General features: G+C 40.6%; 2 protein-coding genes across 18 annotated transcripts; one reads left to right on the top strand and one right to left on the bottom strand.

The window, feature by feature from the left end:
* Nucleotides 1–2,286: 2,286 nt before the first annotated feature.
* LOC117962484 (armadillo repeat-containing protein 6-like) lies at nucleotides 2,287–8,274 on the bottom strand. 16 transcript variants are annotated; one of them, XM_059014323.1, is made up of 9 exons: nucleotides 8,160–8,274; nucleotides 7,754–7,887; nucleotides 6,930–7,119; nucleotides 6,202–6,287; nucleotides 5,139–5,709; nucleotides 4,649–4,794; nucleotides 4,060–4,191; nucleotides 3,745–3,882; nucleotides 2,287–2,970 (listed from the first exon to the last, which is right to left on the bottom strand). In XM_059014323.1, exons 3-9 carry the CDS (start codon nucleotides 7,048–7,050, stop codon nucleotides 2,758–2,760), a joined length of 1,407 nt encoding a protein of 468 aa, XP_058870306.1. In that variant the 5' UTR covers nucleotides 7,051–7,119; nucleotides 7,754–7,887; nucleotides 8,160–8,274; the 3' UTR covers nucleotides 2,287–2,757. The 16 variants fall into 16 exon arrangements, with proteins under 16 accessions (XP_058870306.1, XP_034767801.2, XP_034767803.2 ...); XM_034911910.2 differs by having other exon boundaries at nucleotides 6,930–7,080; XM_034911912.2 differs by having other exon boundaries at nucleotides 6,930–7,075.
* Nucleotides 8,275–8,290: 16 nt separating this feature from the next.
* LOC117428928 (MAU2 chromatid cohesion factor homolog) lies at nucleotides 8,291–23,639 on the top strand. Of its 2 annotated transcripts, XM_034047961.3 has the most exons (20): nucleotides 8,291–8,524; nucleotides 9,663–9,680; nucleotides 10,196–10,261; nucleotides 10,616–10,711; nucleotides 10,892–10,986; nucleotides 11,845–11,871; nucleotides 12,366–12,393; nucleotides 13,151–13,306; nucleotides 13,896–14,042; nucleotides 14,637–14,727; nucleotides 14,928–15,031; nucleotides 15,403–15,480; nucleotides 15,978–16,043; nucleotides 16,886–16,969; nucleotides 17,357–17,406; nucleotides 18,099–18,176; nucleotides 18,560–18,671; nucleotides 19,433–19,523; nucleotides 21,270–21,397; nucleotides 21,839–23,639. In XM_034047961.3, the coding sequence occupies exons 1-20, from the start codon at nucleotides 8,291–8,293 to the stop codon at nucleotides 21,911–21,913; spliced, it is 1,824 nt and encodes a 607-aa protein (XP_033903852.1). In that variant the 3' UTR covers nucleotides 21,914–23,639. The 2 variants fall into 2 exon arrangements, with proteins under 2 accessions (XP_033903852.1, XP_033903853.1); XM_034047962.3 differs by lacking the exon at nucleotides 11,845–11,871.
* Nucleotides 23,640–24,343: the final 704 nt, after the last annotated feature.

Below are 24,343 nucleotides of genomic sequence, written 5' to 3'. Positions count from 1 at the left end.
CTTTATAAACAAAATAATACTAATACATGTGATTAATGAATTTCAGAGTGATTTGTATGCAACAGTGTACATTTTCTATATTCTAAAGCTACCTGAATCTACTTGTTTGTTTCTACAGTATATCACTCACTTTATGAGACTCCACACAGCAGATTTGTGCCAGTTAAGTTTCGTCCTTTCACTTCTTGCTCATCTGTACAATATAAAAAGCCCTGCCAAAAGAAAACAGACGAATACAGACACACCAGGGCTGGAAATAACCGGCTGCATAGCAGTTTGATCCGTTCCTGGTTTTGCTATAAGTTTAATAAGACGCACCTGAGTTTGTTACCTACACACTGTGGCTAATCAAGCTTGTAATAAAACCTGGAATTGATGGACAACTAGTATGCAGTGGGGGTGCATATTTCCATCCCTGCACATGTGGCAGCCCTGTGAGATTAATCCTTATAGATTAGAGCAGGGCTGGTCCAAGATGGTCCTGCCATTCCTGGTCTGTGTTCCAATCCTGTTATAAACTTTTGAACTGAACTAGACAGAGATGGAAGGATACTGCACCTAAGAGTGGACATCTAGGATGGATGTTTGACTGGTCCAGATCCTGGCAGGCCTTGAACTGTGCTGGTTTCAACCAGGATCTGATTAAGAACTATGGTGTTCATTTTCAAAGCCTGTTTTACTCTATTTTTTCAAAAGGAGAAAAAAACAAACTAGGAATAAAACACAGCAGGTATTTAATTCAAGGCATTTATTAATTCAAGTTCTGACACATGAAGATTTTTAATACAGGACTACACATACATGTATACCTGTAACAGGGCGTTCATAAAATCATTATTTAATTGAAAAAGGAGAGTGCAGCAGCAGTTAGCGGTAATACATTTAATAGTAAAAAGTTGGAGCACTAGATTGTTCAACACAACCGTCACACTTCCTGCTGAAGACAAGCGAGGCCGGTGAAGCTTACTGTTCAATCGGCACACTCCACATTCCCATGGGACTCTGTCAGCACTCATACCCAGGAACTTAAGGAACTAAAACATTGCACTGCACAATGAAAACACAATGATGCAAAACGAACTAGTTTACAATCTCAAACTCTGACCTGCGTTACCTTTTTGAAATAAATAACAAAGAGCAAGATATCAGAGCATTAAATGCTCACCAACGACACAAAGCTGCGTCTCCAGAAACCTGAAACATGGATTTACAGCCTTAACTTCAATGTGGATTTTTTTTTCTTCTGTGAAACAAAAAAAAAAAAAAAAAAAAAAAAAAAAAAAACTTTTAAGTCTTACACCACAGCATCCTGATTGTAATCTGAAGTGTGTAATCTGAAGTGGTAAGGGTATAGAGATGAAAACCCAACACAGAGCACTGAATCAACACGAACTGAAACAGAATCAACAGCAGAACAGACAAGAGGTTCACGGAGAACCACCGCACTTACACACACACACACACACACACACACACACACACACACACACACACACACACACACACACACACACACGAGCAACAGGATTTCTTACAACTCTGAACAACACTCAATATTTACAACACAATTCCAAGCACGTCAGTTTCACAAGCCATTGTAATTCACCACTGTAGCTCTAACCTTAGCGATTAATACAACCTGTATGTTAAGTACAGGTGTCATGACCAGCTCTGTAAGTCTCATCGTGGGTCTCGGCATGCATGCAATATGAACATGATGGCAGTCCAGTCAAAATACTTTAAAAAGCGCCACCTTCTGTTTATAATGTGCAAGTTGCAATGGATCAACGGAGGTATGAGACTAACATTTCTCTAGGTCTCCCCTGCCCAAAAGAAAACCTCTCCCTAAACTCACATGACAGAGTGCCGAGGAATGGGACACTTGAATGTCTAGTAAAAACAGCAAGAGGGGTCCTAATGCACATTCAAAAGCAAGGATATACAACAAAGAAAAGCACTAAGAGTTTGGGGTACACAGACTGGCTTCCATCATCTGTATTGAAAGACTGGAAAGCAAAGGTATATAGTTCAAAAAACAAAAAAACATTCTTTAACCCCCTTAGGACACAAGGACTTGAGCAGCTGATCAAACGGTTTCTTCATTAAATACATTGACAATGACCAGATCTAACCTGTCAGTACATTTTAAACCCTGTTTCATGTGTCTCACTGCAAAAATAAGAAAGTTAGCATCATTTTTATTTGTGGGACGCACATGTCCCTTTACCTTAAAAGGAATACGGCCTTGGGAACCAAAACAGATTTTACACAGAAACAAAACAAATCAAGAGAGTGTTAAATCTATTAAAAGAACACTTCCATCCGTGTCAGACAGAATCTCTGTGTTTTTTCTAACACAATATCAACATTGTTCCTCTTGTGCTGCGTCCCCACATCTAGGTATTGCTGCAATGCAGCTTCACCTCATTTTCTCATTCTGTTAACATATATATCGAAACAGTTCAGGAAATGCTGCAATATGCAGAACACACGCAAGATGCCGGGGCAGTAAAGTCCGGTTCATACTTCAACCCTGCGACCGTCGAAGAGGGAGGATTTCTGATCTCTAGTTGTGCAACTGTGTGAGATACAAGGGAGTTGAGTATTACTGTGCTCAACTCCAGCTGTTCAATGACTGTCGCAAGACTAAAGTACGAACCTGCCTCAAGGAGTGAGAATGGCAAAACATTTTTTAAAAGCCCTTCCACTGTATTTGTGCATTTCCCAGTAACGTGACGGGCTGGCTGGCTGGGGGGCTCATTGGGACAGGCTGCCCTTCTTGCCTGTCCACAGCTCCCGCAGCTCCACCTTGCAGCCCAGGTCTCTCAGAGCAGCCTTGGCCACGTCCCCGCAGTCCCGGTGAGCCACCAGGGCCTGGCTGATCAGCGCCTCTGCACCCAGCTCCAGGATGGCCAGGCTGTAGTCACTGGTCCGAGACACCAGGTTCCGCAGCACCATGCACGCCTGCTTCTGTCGGGGGAGAAGAAACGGGGAGGGATTAAGAGTTTCAAAATGTTTAAAACAAACAAAAAAAAAGGTTTTCCCCAAGTGCGTTCCTAGTAATATCAAAGTTAACCAATGTATTCTTCTCGTTGTTTAGAATTACCATGTGCATTGTTTTTCTGTTTCAGTCGTCACATCCTGGGGACTTTTTCAAACTCCTCTCTCTAGTAAGATTCAGCGCTCCACATTGGTGTTGATCGGGCTAATTTAAAAATTGATGTATTTAGCAGGGGGGAGCTGGTTAATTGCTACAATAAATACGAGTGAATAAAGAGTTCTCTCATTTGTGGATGGACTAGCGGAAACGCTGCCCAGAAGCAGCCCTGATGGCTTGACGACCTTCAGTTCTATTCCAACAGCGTAAGCCACTTACTGGCAAGATATCTCAAGAGGGCACTTTGCTTGCACCTAATGGCTTAATGTAATAAAGAGTGTTTACTTGGGGCTGGAAGAGGGTTACAGTACAGGTTATAAACCTGCTTTCAAAGCTCTGAACCTGCAATAAAAAAGCCACAGGGCTCTTTCATTCTACATTCTAGCCACCGAACAGAAGGTTACACTTTTGTATTTAACTCTGTTTTATCCCTGTCCGAACAGCATTCCTTCGATGCCAAATACTCAAACGTCTTTACAAGTAAATCCGTTGTAAGGGTTTTCCTCTATGGAAAGCATTTTAAAATATCTTCTGTGAAGACGCGATCAAATTAATGAATGTGTACCTTTATCTCCAGCCTCTCTTACCTGCACATTGACCTCCCCTGGGTGGGCCTTCATTGCCTGCAGTGCTGCCAGCGCGCCCCCGTTCTCCATGATCGCCTTGCAGTTCTCCGGTTTACGCAGAGCGAGCATGCACAGGGCTGCACACCCCTGCTCACAAACCTGAGCAAGAAGCACAGCAATCAGAGTGGAGCCAAAGCAAAGAGACAGAAATACTACTACGACTACTACCAATAATAAAACAGTTCAGATGTTAATTTATCAATCAGTGAGCATATGAGATACTGTGGAACCTGCTGGGCACCTATAATCAAACAGTACCCTAGTCAGGTCAGGTACCTGCGCGTTGCCCATGTGTCTGTTCATTGCTAACACGATCAGGTCGGTCCCTCCTGCCTGGACGATGGCGTCTTTGACGTCGTCATTTCCTGCGATGGCTCGGATGGCGCTCATAACCTGCTTCACAAGTTCCTGGAAGAAAAACAGAAGGGAAATTTAAAAAGAAAAAGGTCACATGGGCTCAACTCACTATACGGCTACCACCAAATGCCGCCAACAAAAATCTATAAACGCAGCCTTAGCCTCATACAGGCTAAGGGACAGAGGAGGTCACATTCACCCCACTACCAATTGCAAAACACCTTGTCCAGAATTAAATCAAACTTTATAGCACTGCCACAGCTGCGCTAATTCTAACTATTGTATTGGTGCCATCATTTTGACTGAATCCAGGTCTTTGTAACTTTTATTTTTTAATGGCACATCAGTACACCGTTACAGGCAAATACATAGGCTGGAGTGGCCCGATTGTGCTCATTTTAATATTTTTTTCCTGTTGCCCTGCGAAGGACACACAAAAGATTAAATGGATCGATACACTGAGCCAGCCAACTATATAACCCTCTATAACCACGAGCGCCTGAAGTACCTGATGGTCAAGATTGTCCGCGAGGAGGTTGGCCATGAACTTCAACCCTCCGAGGTCGACGATGTCCTGGCAGAACTCGTTTCGCACAGCCAGCCGGGACAGCGTGCCGCACAGCTCGCTGAGGACGCTGTTATTGCCTGTGTGAGCTGCAAGAAGAGGGGAAAAATAAATAAATAAAATTATACACTCGATGCAGGAAGTCTGAAAGTTTGAATTCATGAGCACTGATAGTACAGAACACAGTTCTCTCCACTTCAGATCTAAAAAGAATAATTATTTTACTTCACGTATCCATCAGTATCATCAGCACAGCAAGATGGAAAAGTACATGCTGTGCGACAGGCTGAATTAATAGTGCAAAATCTGAACTAAAGAAGCAAAGGGTCAATCCAGCTCAAGTGGACAAATTCTGGGAAGTTTCCTCCATTTGTGGTTGATAATGATGATGACACATGAACCAGACGTGACAGAGAAAAGGGTTCCAGCATACCTTTCGCCGCTTCGATGATGACCTTCAGCCCGGCGTTCTCCAGCACGATCAGCTTGGCGTGCTCGTGGGCTTGTCCGAAGGCGACCCTGATGTCATCGTCGAAGGTCATAACCCTGAGCGTGCTGCAGGCCAACCTGACCAGCTCGGGCTCGGCACCGTGGCTGGCGATGGCGCCGGTCAGCAGGGGCAGCAGCCCAGCCTTCACAAGGGCCTGCCGGTTCTGCTCGTGCTTCAGGCAGCAGTTGCGTGCCACACGAATCGCCAGCGAGGTCACGGAGGGGTCGGTCCGGTTCTCGCGGAGCGTCTCGATCAGCAGCCCCCTCCCGTCGGCGTCCAGGAGGTCCGGCTGCCCGTCGGTCAGGGCCGCCAGCGCTCCCAGAGCCTTCAGCAGGAGCCCCCGCTCCCCCACCGTCCTCTGGCAGCACGAGAGGATCGTGGGGTAGGCGCCTTTCTGGGCCGCCAGGTAGCGGTGTGAGAAGTCTAGCTTGCACTGTTCTGTGAAGCGCGCTAGCTGTTCCCCCATCACATCCAGGGACGAGGAGTCTAACAATGTCTGTAGAGACTCTAAGGCCTGGTCACCAAAAAAAAAAAAAAAAGGATATATTTTTTACATAAGAATATTTTTTAGCCTTGCAATGCATGGATAGAAATCAGACTCCTATTGCATATAACTGCAGAATGTTTTTATACAGTAGTAACTATACAGTGCAAGGTCATATATTTCATATTCAGAAAGCATTCATAATCTATTTCATATATACATTAGTGTTGTACACATACAGTCTTGTACAAGGATGGAAATAAGACTCCTGTTGCATAGCAGTTTCACCCACTCCTGGTTTTACTATGTGCATCATTAGTCAGTGTCTAGGTAACAAGTTCAGGTAACTCTTATTAAACTCATAGTAAAACCAGGAATGGATTAAACTGTTTTGCAATCTTAGTCATATTTCCATCTCTGTTTCAGATAATTAATATATTAAAGGACACTCCTGCTTCCTTGTAGCTACAGTACACAGGTATTCGTTTTTCAATCTGCATCTTTTATTTCATTCTACTGTACCTGTAAAATATCATGGGTCTGCTCCTCCTTCATCTCATCTGAAGAGGCTGTCCGGACTGCCTTCACTATATTAACAAGGCTCACCCCTAGAAACAGGCAGGGAGGAGGGTTTAGCTGCCTTTCTCTAATGCATGTATTACTTTTCAGTAAGTGAATGATCCGTTTCGTAGATAAAACTTAAAAACAAACACTTTTTTTTTTTTTTTTATGTCTTCATCTGTTTTACCATGAAGACAATAAAAAAATGATGCATTTCTGTTGCAAATTAGTTTTACCTTGTAAAAGAAAAGAAATATGAGGTTGGTGCTGCAATCCATGTCAATTCACTGCTCTAAAAAAATCTGTGCAGGTATAAATGGATCAAATCAATTCCAAGTTGTTGAAGCTGACACCCTGGGATCCTTCAAGAAGCTGCTGGATGAGATTCTGGGATAAATAAGCTACTAACAACCAAACGAGCAAGATGGGCTGAATGGCCTCCTCTCGTTTGTAAACTTTCTTATGTTCTAAGTAAATTACTGCATTAGGTGATTAGGTTGTGCTGTACCAGGGATGGGAATAAAGACTCCTGTTGCATAGCAGTTTCACCCATTCCAGGCTGTACTACAAGCTTGATTAGCCCCAGTGAATGGGTAACAAGCTCAGGTAAGTGCATCTTATTAAAAACTCAGGAATGGATCAAACTGCTCTGCGACCGAGCAGAGGGTCTTATTTCCATCTGTGCGTACCTTGTGACTCAAACTGCTCAATCGCCTCCTTCAGCGCCTCGTCCGGCTCCATTTCAAACTCGGAGATGTTTTCCTGCACCACGGCATCGAACGTCTCTTGAGTGATCCTTCTGCTCGCCATCTCCAGACCGGTCCTCCAGCCCGTCCTACACTGAGAGCAGCCAACAAAAGCCACTGATACTGCGATTCACTGAAACAAGTTATATTAGAAAACGGTTCCTAGAGACACTTAACATCTGATCAGGCTTTTGTACATCAATTCGACTGCAATTAACATAGCAGGCCAATTATAATACAAATCACAGGACAGCGGACCAAACTAAAGCAATGTACTGTCATGGTCGCGATACTGTACAGCAAATATTGTAGCTTACCCAGCTGTGACTGTGTTATTTCTAACCGTCTTTTAATGTCCACTAATAATATTAATTATTATTAATATTACAAATAAAAGAATGATTTGTTTAGTTACAGGCTATCTCGTTTGTCTTCAAATAACATTACAGACAATTGGGCAAAAACACAGTATACTGTTAACGTAGGATCTCAAGAAACAAGCCTATTTTGTATTTTAGTTTTATTGTTATTATTATAAAGCATTATTATAAATAAATAAAACAAATGCAATCTCATGTATTACATTTCTCACCGCTTCTTACAAAGCCTATCCACAACCAACCGCTCCCCGTTCCAATACCGTAACAGACAACCGCTTGGAAACGGGCTACTCAAAGCACGCAGCGTATCACTTATATTACTAGCCGCGGCTACGCTAAGAAATAACCGTAAGATCATTTTGGTAATACCAAAGTCACAGAACGTACCACCTTTCTGTCCGGCTGCCGCCAATTGCAACTGAAGAGTAGTTCCGCTATTCTTTCGTTCCTGTCTCACTTGTACTCATTTTGCGATGTAGGATTTTTGCCCTTGGGATGTTATAAGCAGCACTGGTCTAAACCTTTAAAAAAATACAGTAAAACATTGGCAAACGTTATTTCATGTATATGCTATTATACTGCTAAAAAGTCACCATACTATTGTTATGGAATATATAATGAAAGAAAAAATATATTGTCTGTATCAAAGATCTATATGTTTCACAAAAAGTTTAAGATATATATATATTTTTTATCAATGACGTATTATTATGATGTAAGCAAGCTCTTCTGGTTGTAAATCTCAAATAAGTAATAAAAAAAAAGAATTATTTCTTTCAAAAGAATAATTTACAATAAAAAGTGAAAAATGCAGTCCCTGTGCTGCCCCATAACTAAGATCTCGCCGTGCTCTCGTTGCGCTGTCTGAAATCTCGCGGTGCTGCGGACGCGGTAGTCGTAGTTGTTGTTGTTGTTGACGGCAAAATGGCGTCTGGCGGTGAGGCCCCGGAGTCTTGGTATCTAGCGCTGCTAGGCTTCGCGGAACACTTCCGTACCTCCAGCCCCCCCAAGATCCGTCTCTGCGTCCACTGTCTCCAGGCTGTTTTCCAGTTCAAGCCGCCGCAAAGGGTCGAGGCGCGGACCCACCTGCAGCTCGGATCGGTGCTGTACCACCACACGAAGAACAGCGAGCTGGCCAGGAATCACTTGGAGAAAGCGGTAAGGGAGGTTCTAGGAAAGGCCGGGGATCTGAGAGGGAAGCGGGACAAATGGCAGGCCACACCGGGAAAGCAGAGGAAAAGGGAGAGATGGTGTTATACACCCCAGAATAGTATTAAAAATAAACTAGAAATAATGAGGGAAACGGTGGAGCAAATACACTATAATTAGAAAGCATATTCTCTATAACATACTAATAATAATTACGTTAAAAAAAGAATCATTCGGGCAATAGTCAGAGATTTATTCCGCACGTAAGCTTTGAATTGTAATACAACTTAAATAAAATAAAATGTAAAGCTAAAAACGACTATTTCTAATGTAAAGAGCACACTGTGGACGAGTTTAAGGATGTCAGGTGAAGTGCCTGACTTGCTATGGGACATACCGGTTATTAATTAAACATTTCTAAAGTGTTATGTGATTTTAATTTTGTATATTATTATTATTGTTATTTTCCCGTATGAAGTGTCTCCTTCCCATATAATCCTATGTTTTAATATTTTCAAGCTGTAAATACAAGCAGATTCCTTTTTGTTTGGAGAATTATTATTATTTATTTTTTTTAAACTAAAAGATGAAATCAAACCACGCAAACTAAATTGATAAATTGAGGGAACTACTTTACCTGGAGGTGTTGACAGTTTTTAACCAGTCAACATGCTGTGACGCGCCGGATCAGTTCATTATTAATAATATAGGAGTCTAGAAGAATTTGTATTTACTTCCTTTATTTAGGGCTCTTGAAATAAGAGTTCATTTTCCGCAATGTAACTACGCCCCTTATATGATCAGTATCAGTATTAGACAGTGTCATGTTTCTATATCAAAAGCAACACATGGAGACAGTGTAATATGACATTCTTGGAATAGCAAACTTTTCAACAGTCATCGTTTTTTAAAGTGTGTATATATATATATATATATATATATATATATATATATATATATATATATATATATATATAGACACTCTAGCTATTTAGATAGTAAGGGCACTGATGACAAATATTGTGAATATAATGGATGTTATATATTGCAATTCTGACATTTTAATTTACCGTCTTGAGCAATTTTAGCTTGATTCATGTGTGCAGCAGAGCCATGGCACTAACATTTCTTTTCTTTTCTTTTTCAGTGGTTGGTATCTCAGCAAGTATCCTTTTTCTGTCCGCTGTTTCTGTTCACGGCTATGGGAGACAGGTTCAAGAAAACATCATGGAGACTGATGGTTACATGTCAGATCACTTCAGGGGTTGACATATTTGGCAGATGTATTTGAAAGGGTAGAACTAGTCAAGTAGCCAAATCTTTTGGTAAATGATTTAATTTGTGTGGGCTCACAGATGATGCATATATTAATACTCTGACATGTTATAGGCACCCAGGCGGTGTGATATCTTTATTACAAAAATAACCGCCTGGGTTACATGTCCAGCTGACAACAAGAGGACTGTTTTAATCTGTCTGTACACATACATGGGATTTCCTGTTTCTTTTTCTGAATAATTGTTTTAAAAAATACTTTGAGGAACCTTCAGAAAATGGGAAATGTATAAGCCTCTAGTCTAAAAAAAAGTCTCTTCAAAACTGTCTGCACATTTCTTCATTTAAGGATAACGACTAATAATAATAATAATAATAATAATAATCCTTTACAAAGAACTCTAGATCCCTCAATTTGAAGATGTTAAATTTGAAGCTGCCAGTCTTTTATCAGAACTGTATTGCCAACAGGTGAGTGGTAGTTATTTATTTTATATTGAACATGATGATTACACATGTGTAATGATCATGAGAGAATGGAGATTTGGGTGTGTACCCATGATCTTAACTATGCTGAGAGGTAGACAATCCCCCCCCCCCCCCCCCGGCATTCTCCCTGCAATGAGAGTGAGGCTTGTTTGTTAGGTTAAGCTTGGATTTAATTATTCATCACATCAATATTGGTCAACATCTCCTTTTGTAGTTTCTCAATCTTGATTTAATTTGTCTGAAATATTTTGTAACTGTGCAGAATATTTTTTTAAGAAGCGTCATCAGTTTCCGTACAGTCCTATTGTCTTAACAACAGTCTTTTCGTTGTTTTAGAATTTGGTTGATTCAGCAAAGCCCCTTCTGCGCAAAGCAATCCAGATCTCGCAACAAACACCATACTGGCACTGTCGGCTCCTGTTTCAACTTGCGGTAAGCACCGAGTCCTGAGTTGAGAGTTGGCACAATTTTTTCCCCTTTTATAGTCTTGGTAAAAAAAAATCATTATGAGAAGGCTATACGTTGAAGCTGTGGATTCTGAGCAGGAGTAAAAGTAACATTTGCTGCTGTAACTGTACCTCTATTGAGCTCCTCTTCTTCATTGATTTATAGCAACTGCACACGCTGGAGAAGGACCTTGTGTCAGCGTGCGATCTTCTGGGAGTGGGAGCGGAGTATGCCAGGGTAGTGGGGTCGGAGTACACCAGGTAATATAGTCGTTCTGATGTTCACCTTCCTGATCCTAGGGTGGCATACAGGGCGTTCCAGCAGTCTGAAACCACAGTCAGACCTAAAAAGAAAAACAGGATCGTCACAAATGTTGCAAAAATATATATTTATATATTGTCCATGTTCTCCATTAACTCGCAGGCATGGTGGGTGCAAACCCTGTCCCATCCTCTAGGTCTGATCAAGCAGCCTATGGTTCCAGACTTCTGAAACACCCTGTTTTAGTTTTATTTATTATATATAGTGTTTGTATGTGGAATCCAGAGAGTAAAATGTAGGATAGCAATTGAATGTTACCGTATTTCCACACTGCATTTCTTTATAGTGGTCACCATGATTGGAATATGGGGGTGTCCCTTTCTCGTGTGTCTAGGGCTTTGTGGTCTTCATGTAGCCCATGAAAGACAGTCAGAGGTTTTATTGCACAGCTTGATCCTTCACCTTTTGAAACGGTGGAGCCTCGTTCGGGGCTGGTTAAATGCGGCATGAATGGTCCATTCCAGTCCTCTTTTTTTTTTTTATTCCTGTCTGGTCCCTAAATCTATACAGTCTAAAATGTGCACAGGAAGGCCACAGCAGGAGAAGCTGTATATTCAAGGTTAGGCTGGAAGGAAAACATGTTCTGGAATGGACTTGTGCCGGATTTGATCAATCCTGTAATCTCTTTGTCAGAAACTTAGTAAATACAAATTGCTTCATCAGAAAGAGGAGAAACAAAAAAAAAGTGTACATCATTTTCACTGGAGTGTGAATCACGTTTAATACTTTTCAGACTTCAATTGTGTTGCGTGTTAGAAATTTCAGGAACTTTAACAGTGGTTTTCTATTACAAATAGAGCGGACAGGAGCATTTTGTTGTTGAGGTATGTGGAAACGTTTCTTTTTTTGATAATAAAAGGTGAAGACCTCACTGAATTTTCTGCTGTGAGGGGGGAAAAAAAATTGCATCTGACATTTTGATAGAATGTTGTTGTTTTTTTTACAAACACTATATATAAAGTAATGTATTGATCTTGTATGTTGCTGTGTGTAGTAGTTGCATGCATGAGCAATGCAAACTAGTATGGGCAGCAACATAGGGATTCAAGTTGTTTTGTTATAGCACTTTTTGTGCCTTAGGTAGGAATGAAAGATCAATGCTCTAATGTAGAACAGAACTGTCTTTAAAATATGAAGGGTATCTATCCATTGATCTATCCTAGAATTCATGCAAAGTGTCTTTGTCTGTAGCAGTTATGAAAGAATGTTTAATGCCTTTGAACTTTGTAATGTCATATGTGTATTTTTTAAAATGTTGTATTTACTTCTGAATACATATTTTGGCTTTATTTACTTTATGTATTTATTCTTTTTACAGAGCACTGTTTCTCTTGAGTAAAGGAATGGTAAGTTTTCATCATGGTTTCTTTTTTAAATTAAAAAAAAAAAAAAAAAGTTTTTCGCAGCAGTGTGGAGTAGTGGTTAGGGCTCTGGACTCTGGACTCTTGACCGGAGGGTCGTGGGTTCAATCCCCGGTGGGGGACACTGCTGTTGTACCCTTGAGCAAGGTACTTTACCTAGATTGCTCCAGTAAAAACTCAACTGTATAAATGGGTAACTGTATGTAAAAATAATGTGATATCTTGTAACAATTGTAAGTCGCCCTGGATAAGGGCATCTGCTAAGAAATAAATAATAATAATAATAATTTAGATACAATGGGGAAAAAAAAAAGTTTGTACTGGGTATTTAGAACATAGAAATATTCCAGTCCAGTGAAATGTAAAAGCAGTTGTCAGAATACTTTCTGGAAGTGTTTTAGTTTCCAGTATTTCCAGTAGCAGATGGAACACATGAATTATGTCCCATTAAAGCGTGGTGCAGGAATTTAAGAATTTAAATGAAACCCAATAAGGCGGCAAGGCTTAAAATAAATGATGATTGCCCCAGTGTTCAGACTGCAACTTTACTTTCATGAGCATTGAGGCACCTGTCTTTCCTTAACAAGAACGTGGGAATCATTTTGTATTTTGTGTAAGATCATGTTAACCTAAGTTGTGTGTATGTATGTGTGTGTATATTATATAGGTTTAAAATAAGGGGGAATAAATCTTGTAAAATATGTTACTAATAGATAATGTTGTGTTTATTTTGTAATGGCAGCTGCTGCTGATGGAGAGGAAGCTGCAGGAGGTGCACCCCTTGCTGACGCTGTGCGGTCAGATCGTGGAGAACTGGCAGGGAAACCCCATCCAGAAGGAGTCTCTGCGAGTCTTCTTCCTGGTGCTGCAGGTCACGCACTACCTAGACGCTGGGCAGGTAAACACACAAAGCTTCTGTTAAAAGATGTAGGTCTTTAAACTGGAAGAGAGCCAGGCAGCTGTGGACCTTGACTTCAAAACAAGAATTCTAAGATTAAACCAGGGATTGAAAGAAGACCCCCATTGCATAGCAGTTTGATCCAATCCTGATTTTACTAGGAGTTTAATAAGACACACCTCAGATTGTTCCCCATACTCTGTGGCTAATCAAGCTTGTAATAGAACTTGGAATGGGTGAAACTGCTGTGTAATAGGAGTCATTGCCATCCCTGTTAAGCTATAAGAAACTAACTAGACAGTTGCCTAGTGCTTTCTTCAGTCTAGTGATTAAGAACTGTAAACGTACTGGTACAGGTAGGGAGGGGTCATTTGTCTCAGGAGTGGGTAAGAGGTATGAATTCTGGGGAAGGGTAGAAAAGGTTTACCCATAGAGAGGAAAACCCTTAACCCGTTCGTCTTAAACCTGGTGATCGTCTTGGAAGCTCGACTTTGTTACTTTATTGTTTTTTCTTTCCAGTTCTAGTTTGTTTTAATTCAATCTGGTGGTGCTCTCCTCCCTTCCTCTTCCTCCCTCCTTCTTGCTGCAGGTTAAAAGTGTGAAGCCGTGCTTGAAGCAGCTGCAGCAGTGCATCCAGACCATCTCCACGCTCCATGATGACGAGATTCTGCCCAGCAACCCTGCCGATCTCTTCCACTGGCTGCCAAAGGAGCACATGTGTGTGCTCGTCTATCTGGTAAGCGCTGGCTTTGTTCAGTTTCGCAGTAAGACAGGGGCTGTTAAACCCTTTTAAAGCTCCAGTACTCACTCATGGACCTTGTTCCAACCGTGCCATTAGTTATTGAATTTAGCACTGCATAGCCTTTGTTCTGAACTAGTCTTTAACTATTCAATTGAAGTGTTCAATTAATTAAGTAAATAGATGGCTCATTGGAACAAAGTCCTGGTTTGCAATGGACTGAAAGAGCCACAAAAGAATACCACTGCTTTAAAGTGCATTTCCTAAGAATAAAAAACAAATTTAACTAAAGTGATCAGATCCACTAATTTTGTTTAGTTTCTTTTATTTGTGAAGCGGCACAAGAGCTGTCTTCTTGGGCACCTAATGTATTCTTTTCTATGGTAAGTGAAAAAAAATAAAGAATACATCTGAAGACCCCCCATTGCATAGAAGTTTAAACCATTCCAGGTTTTACTGCTCACATCTGGGCATAGACACACCCGTTTGTACAGGCAGCTTATTTAAGGCTCACAAAATCTCTGTCTCAGCTCCGTGAGTTTAAAATAATGAAATAATCCGAGATAAACTGCAAATTTTTTGCGTTTTCAGGTGACGGTTATGCATTCCATGCAAGCGGGCTATTTGGAGAAGGCTCAGAAATACACTGACAAAGCACTCATGCAGTTAGAAAAATTAAAAAGTAAGTACCGTGCCATGGTCAGCTGCAGAAAACCATGTTGTGTTTCCTATCCATGCTATAAATGCACTTTTTCGTGCTTTTTTGCATGTTTCTTGGCATGGTAGCTTCTTGTACGTCACAGATTTCACAAACTGTTTCAAAAAATTAAAAAGTGCTGACCGCCGTAGTATTTTTTTTGTGTGTGTGTGTGTTTTCTCCAGTGCTGGACTGCAGCCCGATCCTGTCCTCGTTCCAGGTAATACTGCTGGAGCACATCATCATGTGTCGCCTCGTCACCGGACACAAAGCAACCGCACTGCAGGAGGTCAGCAAGGAGCGCTCGCATTCATTTATATTATCATTGTAGTCCGGCATTAAAACCTATACAGAGCTGTCGAATGATGCTTCTGTCTATTTGAATGTTAGGAATTGATCTGTATTTGAATGTTTTCCGCACGCTATGAATGCAGGTCGTGGTAACCAGTTTTCAAGATTCAGACGCCTGTAACGAGACCCTTAATCCAGATTTATTTATTTTCATTTTAATTGAATTAGAATTAATCCCCACGGAGCACTCAGTTTTTTTTACTAAAGCTGAATTTTTGTCCTTGGCTTGAAATTAAACAAACTAAACAAATGCACTGCTAGGGTGTACTCTGTCGCTGCGTTAATAACTTTTGTCTTTTACTGGTGCAGATATCCCAGGTGTGCCAGTTGTGCCAGCAGTCCCCCAGGTTATTCTCCAATCACGCTGCTCAGCTCCACACTTTACTAGTGAGTACACCGCTGTCTGCCAGAGACGCTTCATACTGTGCCTGTATATCTGTCCAACTGTCCAGCTATCTCGTAAGGAGGATATTTTTAGTGGCAGGGTGGTTGTATACTTGTGTTGTGCGGTCAGTCTTCTATACTAGGATGTCTTATCTATGATGACCACTGCTATGAATCCCACGCTCTGTAATTCATTTTCAGCGTATAGCCCTCTTCTTTCAAATCACCCTGCAGTTCCTAGCTGCCTTCAGCAGGGGGCTCAGTAACTCCACCCTTTTATTGTAGTTAAAATTGCAGGTCTGATTTGCACTGTGTTTGTTTTAAACCAGGAAAGACAGTAATCAAGTAATCAGCTTGCTGTGTCAGTTAAACTTAAGCCCTGCTGTGTCAATATAGTAATCTGTCCTGTTGCTGATGGGAACACCACTGAAAACGAACTGTACTGACTTCCTAAATAAGTGGCTAATGCTAGTTTCCTCTTTCCTGTCCCCCCCCCCCAGGGTCTTTATTGCATTTCTGTAAACTGCATGGATAACGCAGAGGCACAGTTCACGACAGCACTGCGGGTAAGTGGTCTAAGAGATCCTGGGTCTCTACACAAAATTACATTAAATCTTCCCAAAAGTAAAAACTTGAAGTGACATTAAGATTCTCTGCGGTCTTCATTTGATAGAATTAAAGATTGTCTCCCATCGGAAGATTTACAGGAATAAAATCAAACGTTGGCGTAACTGTAAATAAAAATGATTACAGGCCCTTTTTTCATTAGATTTACTTAACCTCCGACTTTACTGTCTGCTAGATGACTTGTGGTGAAAGGAGGGTCAGTAACAGCCGAAAGACATCCACACTGATCCTGCCTGTCAGTGTCTGCGTGTCTCTGGTTCAACAGCAAGCATGGGCTTGACCAGGGCAGACTATCCTAAACTGCTCCCTTCTGGCTTCAGCTCACCCCTGCAAGGGAGATGATGACCCTTTAGTTCATACAGACACAGACGCGCCCTGCCTGTCAGAAGGAGAGTAATGGGGAGTGACCTGCTCAGATATCTGGCTGTCCATCATGTTGACAGCTTGTTGGGCTTGACAACTCTCCTTGTTTACGTGTTGGTGAAAACTTTGACACCCGTGTTGTCGATGTCAACAGCGATCACACAGACATCCGATTTCGATGCCACCAAGTCGATGCAATAAACATGAAGATTCCTTAAATCGTCCTTCAGTTGTCCCCCCCCCCCCTTCCCTCCCTCTCCTTTGTAATACTTAATATTTCATTTTTATTTATCAGGAATGGTACACTGAAGTAAAAAAAAAAAAAAAAAAAACCTTTCATAAATATTTAGCATTATGGCTTACCATAAAAACAGTCCCAGGTCATTTGAATTGACGTTGTGCTGAACCTTTTCTTCAGCTGACCACGCATCAGGAACTGTGGACGTTTATTGTGACCAACCTGGCCAGTGTCTACATCCGAGAGGGAAACCGGCAGCAGGAGGTCAGTAACGGAGGTGCTATGTTAGGAAGCCTTCACATTCATAGAGGGTACAGCATGGCACGCTCAAGAATGCCCACTTGTATACTAGTGTGACTTATCAAGTACTCGAACTGACGGCTTAAGTAAATGAACAATTTAAAGATAAGGCTGCAGGAGGGCTTATCGAATTGCTAAAATAAATAATGGAGAAATTCTACAAAAAGGCTAACCAAAATGAAGCAACATTACCCCATAGGCTTGAGGTGTTGGGATCCATCCCAAGTAGAAAAAAAAATAAAAATCCTGATTGGAAACTTAAACAATATTTTTCGTACTTCATAAATGCATGGGCAGTAAGCAAATTAAATCCTTTTTTTTTTTTTTTTTTTTTTGGTTTTGCGTCTGCAGCTTTTCAGTCTGTTGGAGAGGATAAACCCTGATCACAATTTCCCTGTAAGGTAAGAGAACTCTGTTCAGTGAGTTAAAAGAGAAACCGGAACACTGGAGGCAAAACTTAAACTCTGTGCCGGTTGTAATAACTCGCTGCTCTTGTTCTTTGACAAGAACATCTGATAGGGGAAGTGTAAATAAAACTCTATTAAAAGTCTGCTTATTTAATTAAACAAATAAGACATTTAGCATTGAGCAGCATTTGGATAAGGCTGTAGAACCTGACCTCTTAAGAGTGGTCTAATTGGTCAACATCACGTTGGTAATCTTGTGTAAAACCCTTATTTAAAATATTACATCAATATCTATTCAGTTGATCTAAACAAATGGCCTCAGTATTGCCACCATTGAAATCCTTAATAGAAACCTTCTGGAATTTTCATATTTTTACAGGCAAATAAACTAAAGAGAATAATATACATGGTTATATAGATCTATAAAAGTTGTTTCTTACTAGTTTTCAGTGTCTTGACAGCTTAAAGACACATGCTATGCTTCCTTTTCAGTGGTGGAAAAAACATTTATTGCATAGCATTTTCACCCATTCCATGTTTTACTACGAGCTTGATTAGCCACAGTGTAAAAGTAACAAGCTCATGGTAAAACCAGGAATGGATCAAACTGCTATGCAGTGGGAGTCTAATTTCCATCCGTTATTATCTTTAAAAATAAAACAAACAAAAAAAATCTCTTTTCCCAGTTCCCACTGTTTACGCGCCGCTGCTTTCTACATCAGAGGGCTCTTCTCCTTTTTCCAAGGACGCTACAACGAAGCAAAGTGAGTAACGACAGTGACGGGTGATTTAACTAGATTCCGCTTGCTCTGAACGGCTGAGGAAAAGCGAGCGTTCAGTCTTGCAACGCTTTCACAGATCAGTACAAATTGGATGCGCTCGCGACAACTGCTGCAGTCTGCTCTTTTCATTCGGAAATATCCCAAAGGTCACCTAAATACTGTTAATTGGATCTATCCACCACCCCACCCAGAGACGAAAACATAAAAAACAAGGATTTATAAAGTTAACGCTGCTAGTTTCTTTGCATCGTTTTCAGGAGTCCCTACACGGACTGTTGCTGCATGTGTGCAGCAGAGTACCTAGCAATAGAAAAGGTGGCAAGTATTCTATTGATTTGAATTTTTGTATTTGTCCCCTTCTCTAGGAGATTCTTGCGGGAGACCCTGAAAATGTCCAACGCAGAAGATCTGAATCGATTGACGGCCTGTTCACTTGTTCTGCTCGGACACATATTCTACGTTCTGGGAAACCACAGGGTAAGCACTGCTTGTGATCTGCACAGAAGTCCAGTGTTACAGGAATATCTAGAGACAGTGTGGTTCTTTTGGCCGAAACTGTGCAATAATGCATTGATCCGTAATCAAATATTTCCATTCTCAGTAATCTAGTTTCAATTTGCACGTGTTCAGGGGGATAAGAATGATGACATGTTCTATGAGTCTTGTTCCAGCAGGTGTGATCAGGGACTCTCTTAACAGATACAGTACAGCCTGGATAAAGTACATTGTATAATCCCCTACTGCATTATCTGAACTCGTGTGATTTAATAAGCAAAGTTGTACATGTCAAATTGAATTCTCCTTAATCTGTACAGTCCAGAAAGAAGAAAAAAGATTGCAAGTACAAAACAATCCCAACATAGGCAATTGAATGGCTTATAAATTGTTCGAAAACGTTTTGAAAATGAGCGTCGACCTATCTACATGCCTTGTAGACTGTATTCTGACTCTGGTAGCCTGTTGGTTTTCATCACAAAAACACCAATATCAATTTACATTAGCTCATGTATTATCCATGATTTTTTAACACACTTTCTTCAGTGGGATGCTCACTTAATTTATCCCAAGTTAAGACTGAACCAAAATGTTCAGCTAGAGGCTTACTGTACCTCTGGTGACTTGAGTTAAACTCTGGCCATCCGCTGGACATTATAAGTCCAGACAAGTAAAGCAGGTTGTTGGGGTAGGAGCTGGAGCTGGTCTGCAGCTAACCTTGGTTCGTGCGCTCTTCCCATCAGGAGAGCAATAACATGGTTGTACCAGCCATGCAACTGGCCAGCAAGATCCCAGACATGTCTGTCCAGCTCTGGTCATCTGCTTTGCTGAAAGGTAAGAGGCTACAAACTAAAAACTGGATTCATCTTTTTAGCATGTTTTAAACAGAGCTTTAGTCTTAAGGAAGCAAGGGAAGCATGCGTTTCTGGCGAACCCTCTACTTGAGACTACAAATAGAGCACTGGGCGATTCGCTGATTGTAATGAATTTTAATTGAGGCTTGCAACAAAAAAATATGGCAATCAATAAACATAATAGGTTAATCATGTTTTAATCACCACCTTTATATCTGAATTACTTTGTTGCAACTTGGTAAATTATTATTATTATTATTATTATTATTATTCTAGTTGGTTGACCTGAGATGGACATGAGCAGATTTTAAGAAACCTCTCAAAGGATGCACTATCCTTTTCACATCTTTACATCACGTTCATGCATTTTAAGTTGATTTTACAATTTAATATTGATGGGGCTGGTGTAGAAAAACAGGCAGGCGCTCGGCAGAACAGATCCAGGTCACCTCTGATTCCAGACTTTGCCCTCAAGTCAGGCTGGTGTGACTGGCCAAGCACAGAATATAAATAACCCTTCTATCGCCCAGTCACTGTAATCTTAGGTGTTAACCTCCTTTATAAGGAAATAAGAAGTCCTGCAGGACTTGAACTCTAATAACTGCTGCTTAATGCCTTTTGGCTGGACCTGGACCTATAAAATTGTTCTGCTATAAATAGAAACTATCGGGCTGGCATTGCACAATTCTTACGCAGTGTCGAGGCATTGTGAGGTTTTTGCTAGCCACTGGTTCAGTTATGACTTATTGCAATATGATACAATGACCATTAGAGAGCATCTGTATCTGATGGTATACTTATTTTGGTCTCAACAGCACTTTTCTCTGTGACACGAAACCTGTCCCCTGTATTTAGGAATGGGACAGGGCATTTTTTGTCTGCGTTTTTGCTGTGTTAGCTGGAAGCCACTCAGTTTAACCACTGGCACGAATGTCGTTTCTGACAGCGTACAGTTTCCATGTGCTGATACAATGTCTGTCAAATGCCTGCAGGAAAGAATTAGCAAGGAAAAGCATCTATTGAAAACTTGTGACTAATCTGGCACCATCTTGCAAATAGTTCAACGGAATAAACGTTGGGCTCATTCCTTTTATAATGTTTTTGGAAACACCCACAAGGGTTTATTATTTTTGACAAACACAAGTTTCAAAGTTGCCTTTATCCAAAGGATGTCTATATATTGTTATGAATTTGTGGCAGGATCCCTTGAACATGTAGGGATAATAGCAACCGGACGAATGGCCTCACCCTCGTCGTGAATGTTCTTCTGAAATATCTCAACGGTTAGAATATCGTATAGGGGCAGCACGATACAAGCTGTGTGAAAATGAGCATGTATCTTATACAGAACCCTGTAATTATTATTATTATTTATTATTATTATTATTATTATTTTTTAGTTTATAGTTGATTAAGAAAAAACAACAAATCTAATTTGTGTTATGTCATTTCAAACATTACACAATATCCAATACAAGGTTTACGATGGCTGTATCTTTGAATATCGGGGTGTACTATATATTCTAAAGAAATTTCACATGGTTATATCACATCAATATTCTTTAGAATATCTATTTTACATTCCAAAGGAAATTTCTGTTGGCTGTATCGTATCAATATCAGGGTCTACCATATATATAAATTTATCATTATTATTATTATTATTATTATTATTATTATTATTATTATTATTATTATTATTATTCCCCTCTCCCTTTCTGTGCAGATCTGAACAAGGCGTGTGGGAATACGATGGACGCTCACGAAGCTGCTCAGATGCACCAGAATTTCTCCCAGCAGCTCCTCCAGGACCACATCGCAGCCTGCAGCCTTCCTGAGCACAACCTCATCACCGTATGACACGGAGACACTTACCTTTACAGTGGGGGAGGGAGAAGGGGGGAACCAGGGAGGGGCGGCAGTAATACACTGAATGCTTTTATAGCCTTTGCCACCCATGACACTTCTCATGGACTTTTGATAAAATAAGGTGTTCCACACTCTGTCCATGAAATGTAAGTCATAGTGAGGGAGCTGATATCGGAGCAGTTGAAGCATGCATCTTGAGGAACCCAAATTTCTTTGAATTTTCTGTGGACATTAGAAGTAAGAAGTTCCACAGACTATGACTGCAAAACCAGTCAATATAAAGTGTAGACCTGTATTGTGATCTAGGTGGCACAGGGGGATGGCACTCCACATGCCTAATTTATTATTTTGTATAGACACAGCAGCTTGGATAAATAAGATAGGCGCTCCATGCAAGTTCACTGACCATCTCCTTCTGTGTTGTAGTGGACAGACGGACCCCCTCCAGTGCAGTTCCAAGCCCAAAACGGACCGACCACCAGCCTGGCCAGCCTGCTGTGAGAGGCTGCGCACTTCAGGGAGACATCGCGGGGGTAGGGAGTGGAGAGCGCATGTGGAGTCCAGAGGAAACAAAGCAGGAGCACTATACTGCCATTGACCTACAATATTGTATCTAGATCTCTTTTAGATATTATTAACTTATGGTTCTTTCTATGGTAGCAGAGGCTGTATGGACCTCCCTATAGGAAAGGCTTTTATATTGGACAAGCCTGCGCCTGTTCTTGAGACACGGCTGTGGACACAGCGTTGCACAGAGTCATCCGGACAGAATGTAGAGAAACAGTTGTAAGAAACACCAGCCAAATGTTGCGCTGAGCAAGAAGGATAGGGTCGGTGTAAAACACTATACCACGGGACACGCCAAAACCAGGGCTGACAGGAAAGCGATCGTCCACCACAGTGCTGTTTTTTTGGTTTTTTGGTTTTTGTCATGGCGGAAAATTTCACCACGCTTTCAAAGTTCTAGACTGGAGACGATAGAAGCTGGATAACTTTTCCGAAGCTGTGGGTCGCAGTCCAGTGTGTGTGTCGCCCTTCTGAATCGATGGGAGACTTTCAATTCAACAAGCAGTTTTAATTCTTTTTTTTTTTTTTTTTCTTTTAAACAGTTTTAATACTGCAGTATTTGATTAAACAGCCACATTTCACTTCATACCACCACACTGAGGAATGTTGATTTCTTTTTATATATTAAAAAAATGACAACAAAAAAAATCTCCCTACTGTTCCTGCAATATTTGCAGGCAGCCAGCTAGCTGGTTCTTTCTGCTATAAATACACTTTGGCTAATGTAGCTTATGTTGCATATACAGTATCTATGGTGTGCAACCAATTTAAGAGCAGCTTCTGAATTCAGAGGTAATTCATAAAGGTAAGGGGACATTTAAAAAAAATAAAAATTGAAAGCTGCTTCCTCTTAATGTAACACAATCGATCCTGTACAGTTTAAAAGCCAATTTTCTATTTCCTATGATGAATGAATCCTCGTAATCTGGAACTCTGTTTACTCTTAAACCCTGTACTGTAATGGAGATCCAGCGTACTTTTAACTATTCAGGAACACGTCACATAACATTTATTGTCACAGTAGGAAGGCCCTTTCTACTGTACCCCACAGAAGCTTTCAGCGACTGTAGTCGCATATCCTCCCCCCCAGCAGGTGTCACTGTTGAGCGGTTTTTGAAGCTCCCAACACCTTGGCAGGTTTTATTATACAAACAAAAGATATTAAAATGTTTTGTGTTCCCTGTGTTTTTTTTTTTGTGGTCTCTTATCAATTGTTGTCTTCTATACCTTTCAGCAACATCCTAGTACCTTCTCTTTCCTTTGTAATTTTTTTCATTTCTCCTAAACGCTACTTTTGTATGATATATTTCACCATGCAGGTTCATATTTTATTAGCTGTACAGATCATGACATGGAATTAACTTTCTTTTGGGGTTTGTTTCTAGTAAATAGACCTACTTTTTGCTTAACGCTGCAGTTTGAGAAAAAAAAATATATAAAATTTTGTAAAGTTTGAATATTTGTATACCACACTTAACAATATTCTCAACCTTTTATTTTATTTTCCAAATATTCAATATTTAGTTTGTATAAAGATTGCAAAAGGTGTTTGAAAACATTGTGTACCATCATAGATTTTTTTTTTTTCTTAGTCGAACATTTGTTGTATAGTAACATTTGCTATGATAAAGAATTAAACTTTTTAATGTTGTCGAGTGTATATTCTGTGTTCTCTTCTTGGTTTTTAGCCTTGCTGTATCCTACACACATTAGCTGGAACTATAACAGATACACTGCAAGTACTTTTAGTAAGATGTTATACACCTGTACACAGATCTGGAGCGGCTGTCCCTGCTCAAGGCAGAATGTTCTGATAAAATTACCATATGCATAAAGCATATTGTAGAACGCTTCTAACCGTTGTGATCCAAAAGTCACTTCAGATTATATTTTTTTACGAATTTGGTGCTTCTACCCATTTCCATCTGTAACCTGCCAGTCCGAATTGCAGTCTCTCCCCTCCTGGGCTCATTATGAAAACCTGTCACACGAGTACATCCAGTTTTTTTTTTTTTTTTAACAGACTCCCATGCCACACCACCTTAAAAAAACTAGACATGGCTTCCCAGCTTGGGCATCCTGTACAGACGTGGGGACTCCCTTAATATGATCTGCAAAGAGAGTTCAATAGTCTTAACACTAGTGAAAAATCTGTAGAAATGGTATATCATAACTTTTCAGCCTTTTTCATCCTACTATCTAGCCTACCATAACAGAACTTTCTTAACCAATAAAATAATAACCCTTAGACACGCCTTTTATCGCTTCCATTGGCTGATAAGAAATTATGCCAGCTTTGGGTTGGCCGTCACTAATTTGGCCCGCCTATTGTTTATTTGTATCGGAACCAATTTCCGTTCCTCT

This window comes from Acipenser ruthenus, chromosome 47, assembly GCF_902713425.1.
Source record: "Acipenser ruthenus chromosome 47, fAciRut3.2 maternal haplotype, whole genome shotgun sequence".
Lineage (NCBI taxonomy): Eukaryota > Metazoa > Chordata > Actinopteri > Acipenseriformes > Acipenseridae > Acipenser > Acipenser ruthenus.
This window is presented reverse-complemented; position numbering and strand designations above follow the sequence as displayed.